The sequence below is a fragment of the Perognathus longimembris genome, chromosome 10, assembly GCF_023159225.1.
Source record: "Perognathus longimembris pacificus isolate PPM17 chromosome 10, ASM2315922v1, whole genome shotgun sequence".
Classification (NCBI taxonomy): domain Eukaryota; kingdom Metazoa; phylum Chordata; class Mammalia; order Rodentia; family Heteromyidae; genus Perognathus; species Perognathus longimembris.
This window is the reverse complement of record NC_063170.1, coordinates 29,223,761-29,240,296: the sequence shown is the minus strand read 5'-3', so window position 1 is coordinate 29,240,296 and position 16,536 is coordinate 29,223,761. Positions and strand designations below refer to the sequence as shown.

At 39.3% G+C, this 16,536-nt stretch overlaps 1 protein-coding gene across 1 annotated transcript in view; it reads right to left on the bottom strand.

Moving 5' to 3' along the window:
- Shcbp1 (SHC binding and spindle associated 1) overlaps positions 1-16,536 on the bottom strand; it is a 32,448-nt gene that overhangs the window by 1,788 nt on the left and 14,124 nt on the right. Inside the window, exons 6-12 of the mRNA XM_048354750.1 lie at positions 14,130-14,363; positions 13,884-14,040; positions 13,552-13,672; positions 10,862-10,993; positions 8,602-8,720; positions 7,174-7,260; positions 6,495-6,636 (exon numbers count right to left, since the gene is read on the bottom strand). Of these exons, the coding sequence (XP_048210707.1) occupies positions 6,495-6,636; positions 7,174-7,260; positions 8,602-8,720; positions 10,862-10,993; positions 13,552-13,672; positions 13,884-14,040; positions 14,130-14,363 (992 nt within the window). The remainder of the gene's footprint in view (positions 1-6,494; positions 6,637-7,173; positions 7,261-8,601; positions 8,721-10,861; positions 10,994-13,551; positions 13,673-13,883; positions 14,041-14,129; positions 14,364-16,536) is intronic.

The window sequence follows — 16,536 nt, the reverse complement described above, 5'->3', positions numbered from 1 at the left end:
GAACTTCTTTCTACCAATAATGACAGAGACAAAGTCTAGTATTCTCTCCAGCAGAAGCAGCCTTTAACCTGACACATTCACTTCATGCATTCATCATAAATGCCTGCAGGAGCTAACATGTTCCAAAATACCCATCCCTATTCTATACATTTAAAGGAAGCCAAGGATGACATTGTGGAAAAAAACATTCATTACCTGACTTATGTAACTCCTCTGTACATCATCTTTATAGTAATAATTTTAAAAAAATTATTAATTACACTATGCTCAAACAGGATTCATTCCAGGGATGCAAAGCTGGTTCAATACACAAGTCAATTAATGTAAATCAATAGGAGCAAGGACAAGAACCACATGATCATCTCAAGAGATGCACAAAAAGCATTTGACAAGATGCAACACACATTTATGATAAAAGCTCTGGAGAAACTAGAAATCTATGGAACCTTCCTCAATATAATAAAGGCTATGTATCACAAATCTACAGCTAGCACTATGGTTAACGTTGAAAAGTTAAAGCCATTTCCTCTAAAATCAGGAATGAGACAAGGATATCCAAGGATATCCACTCCACTACTCTTCAATATAGTATTGGAATTCCTAGCTAGAGCAATAAGGCAGGAGGCAAACACAAAGGGGATCCTAATAAGGAAAGATGAAGTAAAATTCTTCCTCTTTGAGGATAACATGAACCTATATTTAAAGAACCCCATGACTCCACTCCCAAGTTTCTCAAGATGATCTGAAACTTTGGCAAAGTACTAGGGAATAAAATTAACTCTCAAAAATCACTGGCTTTTCTGTATGCCAACAATGAAAAGAGTGAGGCTGAAATCAGGAAAGCATCTCCTTTAGTAATGGCCTCAAAAAAATTAAATGCCTAGGAATTAACTTAACCAAAGAAGTGAAGGACACCTATGATGAAAATTTTAAAAACCTGAAAAAGGAAATTAAGGCAGAACTAAGGAAGTAGAAAAACCGCCCATGCTCCTGGATTGGGAGAATTAACATCGCGAAAATAGCAATACTGCCTAAGGCTATCTAAAAATTCAATGCAATACCCATCAATATCCCAACATTATTCTTTTTTTTGGCCAGTCCTGGGGCTTGAACTCAGGGCCTGGGCATTGTCCCTGACCTTCTTTTTGCTCAAGACTAGCGCTCCACCACTTGAGCCACAGCACCACTTTCGGCTTTTTTTTTTCTGTGTATGTGAACCCAGGGCTTCATGCATGCAAGGCAAGCACTCTACCACTAAGGCAAATTCCAAGCCCCCAGCATCATTCTTTATCTCGGGAAAGGAATCCAAAAATTCATACGGAATAATAAAAGAGACAGAATAGCAAAAACAACCCTTAGCAGGAAGAACAGTGCTGGAAGAATTTCAATACCAAACTTCAAACTCTTATTACAAAGCTATAGTAATAAAAACAGCTTGGTATTGGCACAAGAACAGGTCTGAGGACCAGCAGAATTGAAATGAAGACCCAGAAATGAACCTGCAGAATTATAGCCACTTAATCTTTGATAAGGGAGCCAAAAAGTAGGATGGAAGAAAGACACCCTCTTCAACAAACAATGCTGGCAGAATTGGTTAAACACCTGTAGAAACCTAAAGTTAGATTCTTCTATATTACCATGAACCAGAATCAATTCCAAATGGATCAAAGACCTTGAGGTAAAAGCAGATACCCTAAAAACATTACAGGAAGGAATAGAAGAAACACTAGGGCTCCTTGGTACAAGTTAAAACTTTCTTAATGAAGACTTAGAAATACAACAAATCAAAGAAAGGTTGGACGAATGGGGTTGCATAAAACTGCAGCTTCTGCATGGCAAAGGACACCGTTAGCAAGATAAATAGAAAGCCCACAGATTGGGAGAAGATCTTCATTAGCCATACAACAGACAAGAGCCACATATCTAAACAATACTTAGAACTCAAAAAATTAAGTCCCCCCAAAAAAAATCCTCCAAGAAACAATCACCCCATTAATAAATGGGCTAAGAATGACTAATAGACATGAAGAAAATTTCAACATCTCTGACCATAAAAGAAATACAAATCAAAATATTGAGATTCCACCTCACAGCAATTAGAATGCCCATTATCAAGAAATCTAGAAATCTGTCGGGAGAGGAGATGGCGCCGTCACAATAGGGAGGCACCCCAACTCGCTCCAACCAAATAGTGAGCTGGGAACTCCAGCACCCAACACCCCATCAAGAATCCAGCAAACCCAACCACCAGAAGCAACAGAGAAACACAGGAAACAAAAAAGAACAAAAAAAGAAGAGCCTATAACCTGCGGTTACCCCACCACCACCCACCAACCCCAGCCCGAACAAGGCCAGGCTGGGAAAGGGGACCCGGCGCCGGCAAACCAACAGCCGAAAAGTCACGCCAGGAGTACAGAGTCCAGACAGCAGGAGCTCCACAGACCCCAGAGAGAGTGCAGACCGACCAAGACAGACGGCGGCAGCGAGGGAACCCGTGGTACAGACGGGGAGAGCTGAGACCGCCACCACCAAACGACTGATCGCCACACCCCAGCACTACAGCCCCGAAAAACCCACAGCAGCGCGGGACACACACACAACCCAGGACCAGTAAGTTCCCCATTACCCGCCCCCCCCAAATGGGAGACCAGCTCTAGCAGAGACCCAAAACCTACAAAGAAGCTAGAGCTCCCTTCCTCCCCCGCCCTACCCCAAGAGAATAGAGCAGCCCCATATCTAGCAGCGCTAAGACCTCTGGGAGGACACGGGAACTAACAGGCGGAGCAGTGCCAAAGCATCCCCCCCAAAGCCCCAGCAGTGGAGCCGGAACCTGGCTGTACTGGCCCTGCCCGCTCCCCAGCAGGGGCCCGGACACTGGTAGGCATTGGAAGCCCCACCAGAGGCACCTGGTCCTCGCGGACTTTTTGAACAACAGTCACAGGCTCGCTGGTGTGAAACACCAGCACAGCAGGGACACCTGGGCCCGAACACACGCCCCCCCCTCACAGCAGAGGCACACAGAGTCTGTGGGCACCAACCCGCGCCCGGACACTTGATCCTGCTGGGGCCCACGCATACCGCCCCCCACAGCAAACTCGCCAGATGGCACAAGCACCCTCCAACAACTCGGGGCAGCACATCCCCAAAGGAAGCACTAGAGTACACATGCATGTGCCCCCCGGAGGGCCAGTGTGGGCCAGTGTGCTAGCCCTCCAGCAAGAGGATCTTCTGCCCAACCCTCCACGGGAGCGCACAAGCAGGCGAGCTGCAACACCCGCTCTGATAGGCACACCCCGCACAGGTGGGGGGGCCGCCCCTCAACAGCAACACCTGCTCCGACAGAAGCAATCCACACAGGTGGGCGAGCCGCCTCTCAGAGGCAAATCTCAATCTGAGAGGTGAGCTCCTCTGACCAAGGTACCGAGTGGAATAAAGAACCAAAGAAGATGGGCTGGGGATATAGCCTAGTGGCAAGAGTGCCTGCCTTGGATACATGAGGCCCTAGGTTCGATTCCCCAGCACCACATATACAGAAAACGGCCAGAAGCTGCGCTGTGGCTCAAGTGGCAGAGTGCTAGCCTTGAGCGGGAAGAAGCCAGGGACAGTGCTCAGGCCCTGAGTCCAAGGCCCAGGACTGGCAAAAAAAAAAAAAAAAAAAACCAAAGAAGAGAAAAGCCTCCACGCCACGCAGAATCAGCGACCCACAAACCCCCACCAGGGGCACGCTAGGGTCAGCACAACACAGCGGCAGGACACTATCCAGCAGAGAAAGACACAGAACCTACCCGCCCCCAACAGCAGCGAGGGTGACCACCTCAGCAACAACTGAGATGGTCATGCTCAGCCATTGGACAGTAAAGTTCAACACCCAAACTCAAACCCAGAGCCAGGACACAAATGAGTCTCCCAATGACAGTCCAGCGGGAACCAGCACAAAGCCAACCCAAGGAAGCAACCTACAGATCTCCAGATGTGCACATCACAAAGAAATATAACAAATTTCATCAAAGGGCAAGCCAACTCGCCAGCTCCAAAAAGCAGTACAACCGAAGAGGAGATGGAGAATAAAACAGCAACTGAGGCTATGATAGCAGAAATGATAGAAAGCCTCAGGAACGAAATCAGAAAACAATTCCAGGAGTTTAGAATGGAAGTCTCGAAGGACCTTCAGGAAGCCAAGAAAGAAATGGAAGCAAAAATGGATACAGTGCAAACCTCTGTTAAGAAGACCTTAACAGGGGCTGGGGATATGGCCTAGTGGCAAGAGTGCTTGCCTCGTATATATGAGGCCCTAGGTTCGATTCCCCAGCACCAAATATACAGAAAATGGCCAGAAGTGGCGCTGTGGCTCAAGTGGCAGAGTGCTAGCCTTGAGCAAGAAGAAGCCAGGGACAGTGCTCAGGCCTTGAGTCCAAGCCCCAGGACTGGTCAAAAAACAAAAAAAGAAGACCTTAACACCTGAGAAGTGAAATGCACGAAAAAATAGATTTAAAATACAACTCTTTAAAGGAAGAAATTTCCACGATCAGAGCTGATCTGGCAATCAGAAATAGCAGCTCCCTGACATCCATAAACTCCACACTTGAATCCACAGCACGAAGAATTGACCATATTGAATCCAGAGTCTCTCTCTTGGACGATGATGCAGCCGACAAGAACTAGAAAATTACCACACTCCAAGAAATGGTAAAGCTCCAGGGCAGACTAATCCAGGAGCTAGTGGACAAAGACAAGAGATATAATCTGTGCATAATTGGAATAGAAGAAGGAGCCGAATACCAGAGCAGAGGGCTTCAACATATTTTCAATAAAGTGATTGCAGAAAACTTCCCCAATCTCACAAGGGGCCTCATCCAGGTAACCAAAGCCTATAGGACACCTTGGCAGACCAGACCCTAGAAAATCCTCGCCCAGGTATGTAATAATCAAGACTTCAGATCTTAAGAATAAAGAGCAAATTTTGAATGCAGCCAAAGCGAAGAAAGAAATTTATTACAATGGGAAGAGGATCCGAATAACAGCAGACCTCTCCACACAAACCTACCACGCACGAAGAGAATGGAAGAACACCATCCAAGTCCTACAGGCCAACAATTGCCAACCCAGAATAAGATATCCAGCGAAACTAGAATTCATATTCGAGGGAAAAACCAGATCTTTCCATAGCAAAGAGGATCTAAAGGAGTATGTGAATAAAAAACCAGCCCTACAGCGAATTCTAAGAGGGGAACCCCACCCAACAGAAATCGTACAGGACACACAGAAACAGAAAGAAACTACAATAGCCAGAGCCCAACAGAAAGAGCAGCTCACTAAAGACAAGAAAAAAAAAAGAGAGGAAAAACAGCCTAACAGGAAAATGGAAAGGGAAAAAACACTCTTATCCTTGATCTTTTTTAATATAAACGGTATAAACTCTCCGATAAAGAGGAGCAGACTGGCAGAATGGATCCGCAAACAAAAAGTTGCCATCTGTTGTCTTCAAGAGACCCATCTTACAGCAAGGGATAAAAACAGGCTCCAAACCACTCTGGAAAGCAGTATGGAGTTTCTTCAAGACTAAACATAGAGCTCCCCTATGACCCAGCATTCCCACTCCTGGGAGCCCACATAATCACAAACAAGGACACACTAAAGCTACCAGTGCAACTTTATTCATTGCAACATTATTTACCATAGCTAAGATATGAAATGAACCCAGATACCCCCAGTAAATCAAAGAATCAAGAAAATGTGGCATATGTACAATGGAATTCTAGAAAGAATGACATTGCCCATTCATAAGGAAAAAAATCATATTAAGTGAAGCCAGACCCAAACAAAGAGAATCCATGGTTTCCCTCATTTGTAATAATCAGTATGTGCCTAGGATAATCCTAGAAGAGGATCACAATAGCTCAAAAGCTACGTACATATGACCATATAAGATGATGCTAAGAGAAATGAACTCCAAGATGCAGAAACAAGAGATTTTTCTTTGTTGTTGTTTTTAATGTACTATGTCAAGTTATTTCCTTTTTTTATTTTTGGTACCCTATGTATATGCTTATCTGAATTAGGGAAGGGAAGAACCACAAAAACAGTAAGACAGTGAGTGAACTAATGCAACAGTGATACTACAAGACAATATGTTGGAAATTAATTTTACACTTCGGGGGAGGGATAGTGGGAGAAAAACAATGAGGGGTAAAAATGTTTGACAAGAAATGCACTCACTACCTTACATATGTAATTGTAACTCCTATGTACAACACCTTGGCAATAAAAGCACAAAAATAGGAAATTGCAGAACCACAGAATTACAACCAAAGTTTTGGGTGAAAGTGTCTTTCATTCTGAGATTTTACAATGTTAGGGCTTTACTAAGCTTCTCTATCTCCATGTTCCTGTAATATTTTTAAGTAGGGAAGGGAGACTTGGGTCCTAATCAGATGTTAGTGCTAAAATAAATTTTATCTGGTTCTCATATTAAGAAATTACTAAATAAACCATACCTTCAGTTTCATCTTGGGTATTTTCTTGCAGGTCAGAGAAAATTATAGGTTTCACCAAAACAACACCATAGCCTTCATTATTATGTATCATATTATTTACCATAGATATTTTGGGAATGTCGTAATGCTCATCTAAGAAGTCCTGTGACATTGAAAACAAATGCTTTAAGGAATTGTCATATTCAAATTGTCTGTTTTTAAAATCTTCTAATTTTTCACACTATTCTAAAAGATAGAAAGAAAAGATTTGCTTACATGACACAGCATCCCTGTAATTTTTAAAGATTCTAAGGCAGCAAAGCTTTCTCATAAGAGCCTTTCAATCACCAACCACAGATAGCATTAAAATTGACAAAATGTTTTCAAAATAAGACAACAAAGCCAGACATTGGTGGATCATACCTATAATCTTAGGTACTCAGAAGGCTAAAATCTGAAGATTATTATTTGAAGCTAGCCCAGGCAGCAAAGTCTGAAAGACCCTGATGTCCAATTAACCACTAAAAAGCAATGACTCTACAAGTAGTAAGTGCTAATATGGAGTGAAAAAGCTAAGACAGCTCACTCAGCACAAGCACACACACAAAATAGAGAACAAAACACAAAAACTTCTAATTTTTTTTTTTTCTAAGTGAAACCATTCTAACCTTTGGGAAGAGCACATTTCAGCCAATCTCACCTTAATGAGAATCCCATCCTTGCAGTGATGAATCACATTGTCAATCAGGGAACACTGACTCCCAGGATATATCTCTATACCAGCACCCTGCAAGTTACAATTAAATAATGCAATCAGTTTTTTAAAAGACAGGATTATAAAAAGTTTATTACAATCATATTCTAGCCTTTAACATAGTATGAAAGTAAAATACAAAGGTAATTTTTATTGGTACATCTAATCAACACTTCCATTTGCTCCATTTCCAACAAATTGCTGATCATATCACTTTCTTTTTTAAATTTATTTTCTTATCTTTAAGGAGTTGTACAAAAAGATTTCTGTTCAACATGTCAGTGTGCAATGCATCTCCACTAATACCATTCCTTCCAGCATTCTTCCTCTTCTCCAACTCCATCCATCACCTCATACATGTACAGTGAACATTATGTCTATATTCAGCACCTTTTTTCATTCCATTCATCTGCCCTCCCTTTCCTAGTCCAAACTACTCCTTCTACCCTACCCTCCTCCCAACAACATGTTACTGCTTTCTGGTATTCTTCTTGTTAAATTCTAAGTCAGTCATTCAAAGGAGATATACTATTGGGATCATCCATGTGTATATTATACTTTAGTTAATTTGTGTATATTGATCACATTACTTTCAAAACCTCACACACACACACACACACACACACACAATGCTAAAAATGTCACATTGTCTTTTGTTCTTTTATTCCAGATAATTTTTCTAGATTCTGTCAGAAATAAACCATTTAACAATAAATTAAAATAATAATATAATTATTAAAATGACTGTTCTCTGAGAGGTAATAAAAAGAGAGAAATATATCCTATTTTTCATAAAACAAAAATCAAGCCACCTTAACATATTTCTTAAAAAAAAAAACTAATTTAGAAATCACCTCTGAGTTAAACAGTTCCTACTACTACACATGATAAAATCAGCACTTAATGTCAGTGCTATTTCTACAAATAATTAGATAGGTTCCGTACATGATCCAGTTATTTCACACTACATAGCAAAAAAAAAGGAAATTCCAATAATTTATTTCCTTATGATATGGCAGGCACTTTGAAAACCAAATGTTCATTCATATCTTTATGGCTATTTGAGAAACCATTTAGGAATGAATTAATTCACAATGTATAAATGAAGATGTGTGTGCTCACTTATGGTGCAGCTATTGTAGCATGCTACGTTGTTTTTAGGAGTCATAGTATATAGGGAGAAAGCATTAGCACCTCATTTACATATGAATAGAGCATATATAAACAAACAGCAGCCTAACTTCTATGAAAGTCTGCTAGCTGGGCACTGATGGAACATACATGAAGTGAATTTATATCTTGGTCTTATATTTAATTCATGCAGAACTTAAACCGAATAACTACTTCCTTTAAAGCAATAAGAAATTATCATACTTTGGCACCATATAAATCTGAGTCCTTCATTAAAAATTCAGCTGATGTTCGTATGGTGACACCTGTGGTTTCACACTGCAGCACACAGTTTTTGAGTGTAGTCTTGCCACGATGAACAACTACAGTGAAAACAAAGGGTTGCAGTGACTCATACCTAATAATCCTACTTACTCAGGAGGGGGAGAGTTGGAAGGTTTAAGTTTGAAGCCAACTTGGGCAAAAAATTATCCAGATTGTATCTCGACAAAAAAAATAGTGATGCACAATTTTCATTTCAGCTATGTAAATAAGGAACTGATCATAGTGTAGGCCAGACTGGAAAAAACATAAGACACTATCCCCAATATAACTAATAACAAAAAAGGCCAGACACTGGTGGTTTATGCCTTAATCCTAGCTACTAAGGAAACAGATCTGAGGATTGCAGTGCAGTCCAGGAAGGAAAGTCCATGAGACTCTTATGTCCAATTCTGGCAAAAAGCCAGAAGTGAACCTGTGACTCAAGTGGTAGAACATCAGCCTTGAGCAAAAACAAGCTAAGGGACAGCATCCAAGCCCTGTGTTCAGGACCCAATCCAATACCAGCGAGCTAAAAATCAACATCTCAAGTAGTAAAGTGGCTGCCTAGCAAGTTCCTGAATTCATAGTATTGAAAAAAAAGTAGTATGCCTATTTCAGTATTAGAAATGGGCTACAACACTAGACACAGTCTAAATATTTCTCAAGAAGTACAATTTAAAGTTACCTGCATTACAAACACAAAAAAAATGTAAAATGATGACTATTTTCTAAAACAAAAGGCAAGTCTTAAAAAAGAATAACAACCTCAGAAATGTGAAGCATTCATTCATTACAAGAAAGTGTGTGTGTGTGTGTGTGTGTGTGAATGAGCAGCTTTGCTGAGTATCTTAAAAAGAAGAATTAGTATACAAAAGATAAAAGCATACAGATTCTAGAAAGTCATACTAGAACAATGTGTCTTGGTTGGTTTTGTGTTGCTATAACAAACTGCTTGACATTGGGCTATTAACAGGTTTCTTTTAAAAAAAGGTTAGAGTCGTGATTCGTGTATATGCGTGTGTGTGTGTGTGTGTGTGTGTGTGTGTGTGTGTGTGTGTGTGTTGCGCACATGTGCCAGTACTGGGACTTTGCCTCAGGGTCTTGTGCTCTTGCTCGGCTTTTTCCTATCACTGCTCTATCACTTGAGCCACACCTCCAGTTTCAGCTTTGTGAGGGTTAATTTGAGCTATGTCTATCAGATTTGTCTGCCTGGGATGGGTTGAACCTCAGTCCTCAGATCTCAGCATCCTGAGTAGCTAGGATCATACATATGTGCCGCTGGCACCCAGCTCTGGTGGCTTACAAGTAAGTACAGTGTGACAATATCCCCCCAGCTGCATTACAACAAGAAGCATAAATGTAAAATGTCATATGCAACAGGGGCACATGTACTACTAGCAAAGAAACAAGGGATTATTGGGGGAGGGGGCAGGCTTACTCTTTGTAATAGCAGGCTTACTCATTGTTATAACAATCCACTTTCAAAAAAACCTATCCACTCTTGTGATACTTGCATTTATCTATTAATGAGTGGAGCATCTGTGACCTATTAGTTCCCAAAAGTCTCCAACTCACAAAGAACTAAGATGCCAGCACATGAATCTTTAGAAAGCAAACTGGATTTAAATCATAGCACAGTATTAAGAAATCTGGCTTTGGTCTAGTGTTACATTCTTGTGGTCTGTGCTCTTTGTTTCTAGTGTAATGACTAAAAACAAAAATTAATATGGTCTAGTGGTATAGTGCACACTTGGATTTGATTCTTTAGTACCACATATACAGAAAAAGCGGGAAGTGGTACTGTGGCTCAAGTGGTAGAATGCTAGCCTGGAGCAAAAAGAAGCCAGGGACAGTGCTCAGGCCCTGAGTTCAATCCCCAGGACTGGCAAAAAAGGAAAACAAAACAAAGTAACCAGTATTTACATAAATTTTGAGGTTGGAGGCATAGCTCAGGTGGTAGAGCATCAGCAAATGAGCAAAAGTATCAGATTCCAAGCCTGGGTCCTAGTCTCAGACCAAAAACAAACAAAACCTCTTCAATGAACTAGCTTTGCACTTTGGAGTAAGCTTTCTAAGTCATTATGCTATATACACAATCAGCCTTCCATATACTCAAGGCATTTCATTAAATTCTATCTTCCATAGAAAGCATTCTTTCAAAGCCTAGAACAAATAATATAACAAACATGTAAATACTTACTTAAGATTCCTTCTACAGCATCATGCTGAATAAATTTTATGCTTGAGATTTTAATATCTGCCCCTATACAATCCACAAAAGTGTCTCCTTTGCCCCTCTTTTCTATCACAATATCATCTGGTAGACCGTAACCTAAGGGAGAGAAAAAAACACTTAAGTGTGTACACACTCTAGGACAGATTTCTCTAGTTCATGATTCTAAGTGATACAGTAGGCCAGTAGCTAAATAAAATCTACCTCCCCAGATATTTACATTAATTTAAAGCAGTGTATACAATTTTTAATAAATTACCAATTTGACCCAACATCAAAAAATAATGATTCTCAACACTAAGTAGGCTAAGAAGATCATAAATTCAAGATCATCCCAAGAGTCATCCTAAGTTCAAAGTCAGTTTGAGTTCCAAATCAACCCAGACTACATACACTATGTAAAAAAAAGCAAAGAAAAAAAAAAAACTCCTAAAGGTTCACAGAAGGATCAGAAGATTTAAACATAATCAGCTTCAGTCCTTCCAATATGGTCTCTAACACTGTATGACTCTATGTGTATTTAAATAAGCCCAGCATTTCTCAAGATTATCTAATTAACAATTCTGTTAAGCAGATTGACTTAAATCTGACAAGCTGACTTCAAATACAAGGGTTGTTGGAGTGCTGGTGGCTCACACTTGTAATCCTAGCTACTTGGGAGGTTGAGATCTAAGGATCAAGGTTCAAAGCCAGCCTGGGTAGGAAAGTCCATTAGACTCTTAACCTCCAATTAATCACCAGAAAACAGGAGTGGTGCTGTGACTCAAAGTGGTAGAGCACTAACCTTGAGCTGAAGAGTTCAGTGACAGTGCCCAGGCCCAGAGTTCAAGCCCCACAACCAATCAAAAAACAAAAAACAAAAAAAAGGGCTCATTTCACTAATAACAAATAACATCAGATCTCTAGATAAGTATTCTTTCTTTACAGTGCTAGGGATCAAATTCTGGGATTTTTACATGTAAGGCAACTACTCTAACACCATTCAGCCCTAGCCCCCAGCTAAATCTTACAACTAATAATGCAATTTAAACTAAATGAATTTACAGTGTCAGAAAACTCAAGAACTTGACTACTGCATCATAAAGCCACATAGACAAAGCTTTAAGTAAGAAATAACTGTTGTTGTCTAAAGATTAATCTTGGCTTAATTAGATGAAAGCAGTAGCTGCTCTAAACAGCAAGTACAGTCTGTACTTGAGGAGTATAGAGAAGACCTGAAGAACAGTAAAGGATGTATTAGGAGGCTCTATTCACAAGAATGTTACCAGGTATGGAGTTGTGAGCAATTTGTCTCTGCTTCCTTATATGTGTCTGCCTGTATGTTACACATTTTCTACAATAACCATTATAATTTTGCATATTTTCTACAATAACAATTATAATCTTTAGAAACATAAAAAGTCTCAGGTTGAGGAATACATTTGATATAATTATACAAATTATCCAGTCTTAGCAGTTAAAAATCTAAAACTCTAATTTAATTTAATTGATTTTCTAACCAAAATACAAAGCTATATTGTAACCCTTAATATAGTACTCAATATACATGACTTGTTACAAGTACGTTATGAATCACTCCATATATTCACATCAGACATACCATATCTGTCCAATTCTCAGAAATGCTTCTTGTTCATAAATGTATTTTTATACTTAACCAGAATTCTATATGGTTAATATATAATTAATACTAATAGTATCAATACTAATGACACTCTGGCAATTATAAGTTCTTCACCAATCTAAGAGGAACTAATAATATCAATAGATCGATAACTGTAACTATTGTTATTTTCACTGTACCAAAAGTATTTTTATTGCAGTGCTTTATCCTGGAGATAAACTATTATATTTGGATCATTCTAAATCCATAGACTATAACTGTTAAAAATGTATTTTTAATAGAATCTACCAATATTAATGTTCTTTTTTTTTGGCCAGTCCTGGGTCTTGGACTCAGGGCCTGAGCACTGTCCTGGCTTCTTTTTGCTCAAGGCTAGCACTCTGCCACTTGAGCCACAGTGCCACTTCTGGCCATTTTCTATATATGTGGTGCTTGGGAATTGAACCCAGGTCTTCATGTATACAAGGCAAGCATTCTTGCCACTAGGCCATATTCCCAGCCAACATTAATGTTCTTAAAAATATACTTTAGTCAGGATACAATCTGTGACATTCAGTAAGCTGTAAGAATTAGGATAATTTTTTGGTATCAACTTAAGGTTAATGCACTTCACAAAAATAAGCTAAATTTAAAATAAATAAATAACCAACATATCATGTTGGATAAGAGCAAACAAATTTCTAAAATATTTTTTAAAATTTAATATATACTAAAATTAAAATATTGCTGCAGCTGTTTTACTATCCTAGAAATTAATTTCCTTTCCATAAGCCACCTATAATCAGCAAAGCTGGAGTGCTTCCTACTAGTGGTGTCATTACTTTATATGTACCTGTAAACAACTTCCCATCATACACTACCACAAAGATCTACAGCTCAAGGCGGGTCCATCTTTCTATGTTTTCAATACCCCTAAATGTCCCAAGGCAACTCACTGGAAATCAAATGGGTTGAAATCACGTTCTTCGAGTTTCAGTAAGATATGATTGACTTTCATGCATGAGAATTTGGCTAGATCATCTTCTATACTCACCTTCTAATTCAATGGAGTCAGCAATGGAGAATGTTCCATGTACTATGTAATGGCCTGGACAAACAATAACAGTGTCACCTTCATAGCAGGCATTTATAGCAGACAGTGGATCACTATGAAACTAGAGAACAACACAGTGTAAATCTTAACCTGCAAAAGCAACAAGTATTGCTACAAGTACTTTTATGGGTCACTTGCAAATGGAGACAAAGTGCACATTTAAGTATTTCCCATGGCAGTGCTCTGAGCCCAATGCAGGCTTGCTGAATAACAATGCTAACCAAGGGCAGAGCTCCCACCACTTCCTATTCCATAGAAAATCAGCACTGTACCTGAATCTCCATTTCTTCTATACAAAGCTTGTCACTGAGCAGAGACTGCAGAAGACCAGTCCTCATGATGGAGGAGACCACATGAGTTACCTTCTGGCCATTTGGACGTGTGCCCTTTGCTTGGATACTAGAGTTTTTCTGATAACCAAACACATATCTTAAAGAAACCAAAAGATCCATGAGTTCCCATTAACATAGCTTCTAAGAAAGAAGCTAACTAGTTAAGAATAACAGAGACACACATACCTCAACAGAGGATTCTCAATGAGTTTTAGCTTTTGTTTCAGCTGTTCAATCTCTGAATACAGTTTTAACCCTTCTACCATAGAGATGTTTTCTTGCTCAGAATCAGAATTACAATTTGACAAGCTGCTTCTCAGATTTAAGAATTTCCAATAATTCTCCTCACACTGCGACAAGAGATTGTGGTAGTCAACAATAAGTCCTGAGGGAACTCGGTCTTCAAGAATGTCATAATGCCTGAAAGTTTAAGAGCAAATTGAAATCCACTAGTTTTTGAGAACATTTTCCTATCTTAACTGCGATTATTTAATCCTCAAAGTAAGTAGTTCTGAATATCTCTCTGTTATAAGTAAAAACTACTAGAACTTTAAAGCACTACTTCATTAGAATCACTACTTTTTCATGCCTTATAAGGTTTTTCCTTAAACATTTGTGCTTTACAAACACTGTCAGGTCATAGTTGTAGCATATAATTGTAATCACTAATAAATTATTTTGCAGGGAACTGGTGGCTCATATGTAATCCTAGATACTTATGAGAGTGAGATCTGAGGATCATGGTTCAAAGCGACCCTGGGAAGGCAAAGCCAAGACTTTTATTTCCAATTAACCAGCAAAACCCTGGATTAGATATGTGGCTCAAGAGATAAAAAGCTAAGCAAGAGCATAAGGCTCTCAGTTCAAGCCCTGGAAACTGGCGCACATGCGGGCGTGTACAAGCACACACACACACACAGGCAAAATAATTAGATTGGAAAGCATTCATAATCTGGAGAAATGCTTCAGTATTTTAGAAATCTTTTTTAACCAGAAATATTAACCATTTAATATTGTCATCTATTTTTCAAATAAGAGGGGCTGGGAATGTGGCTTAGTGGTAGAGTGCTTGCCTAGCATACATGAAGCCCCAGGTTCGGTTCCTCAGCACCACATACACAGAAAAAGCCATAAGTGGGCGCTGTGGCTCAAGAGGTAGAGTGCTAGCCTTGAGCAAAAAGAAGCCAGGGACAATGCTCAGGCCCTGAGTCCAAACCTTAAGACCGGCAAAAAAAAGAAAAAAAAAAATCTCATATAAGAGCTGGACAGAACATCTTCAGTCAGTTTACTCTACTGTGTCTTATTATATAGAATCATGTACTTTTTACTTTTTTAATTAAAGCAAAGAATCTTCTATAATTCAACTAGTTTCACTATTTCTCAAATAACTAGCTTTGAATTTAACAGTAGGGTTTTTAGTACACTAACTGAACCATTTTGGGTTTTTTGTTGTTGCTATAGTTCTAGCAAAGATTTATTTTAGTGTAACAGGGCTAAAGTAAGGGAAAATTACAAGAGATTCAAGCTGTAGCTCTGAGTTCAAGCCCCAGGACCTTGACAAAAAAAAAAAAAAAAAGAAAGAAAGAAAGAAAAAGAAAAAGAGAGGGGGAGGTGAGAACGGAAAGGGAAAACGAAAAGGAAAGAAAATAGTAAGGATGTAAGAATTTTCTGCTTTCCTGGCAGGAAATGAAAGTTAGACTCAAAAATGAGATTCAGATTTACAGTGAGCCATTAACTTATTGTTAAACTGTCAATCTTTAAAAGCAGAGTATTTAAGTATACAGGCAAATGTGGTGGCATGCACCTACACTAAATCCCAGGACTCACCAGGCAATAGTGGCTCAGAATCGCAGTATGAACATTTTGCATCTAAGATTTTGAAATATACAGGAAAGGTACACTTGTGGAGAAGCTTAGCCACCTGGAACTGGGAGTGGGAATTAAGGCTGACATCAAAGAAGCATGGAAGAAATACCTTAAAACTTAAGTAATGATTGTACAATTTAATATGCTGTGTATATTATAACTCAATGAAACTGTTAAACAGGGCTGGGGATGTGTCTCTTGCTTACTTGTGATTTGGACTTTCTTCAAGTACTTAATGTAATAATGTTTTGTACCCCTTTGTCTGACATGGAAGAACTGATTAAAAATTTAAAAAAAAAAAATTGCGGTATGAGGCCAGCCTGGACAGGAAAGTAATCCTACCAGCTATAGAAATCACACAATGTTCTCTAAGGTGAATGTGGTGTTTGCTATGGTTGATAGTCAGAAGTTATACAATATAGAGAACTTGTTTGGATCAGCTAGTGAAATTTCCCCACAACATTGGTTTTATTGGGGCTACCTTTCATCAGAACTATATTGATCAACATCAATTAAGCAGAAGATAGTGTCACTTACTAATATAGAAAAGACTAGGAGAAAGGCTACATAAAACAGATCATGCTTGTAATCCAGTTACTCTAAAGTCAGAGATCCAGGATAGTGGTTTAGGCCTGGCTCTGTGAAAAAACTGAGACTCTATCTGGAAAATAACCCAAAGAAAAAGAGAAAAGGGACAGAAAGAAAGAGGAACTAGAGAGAACTAAGT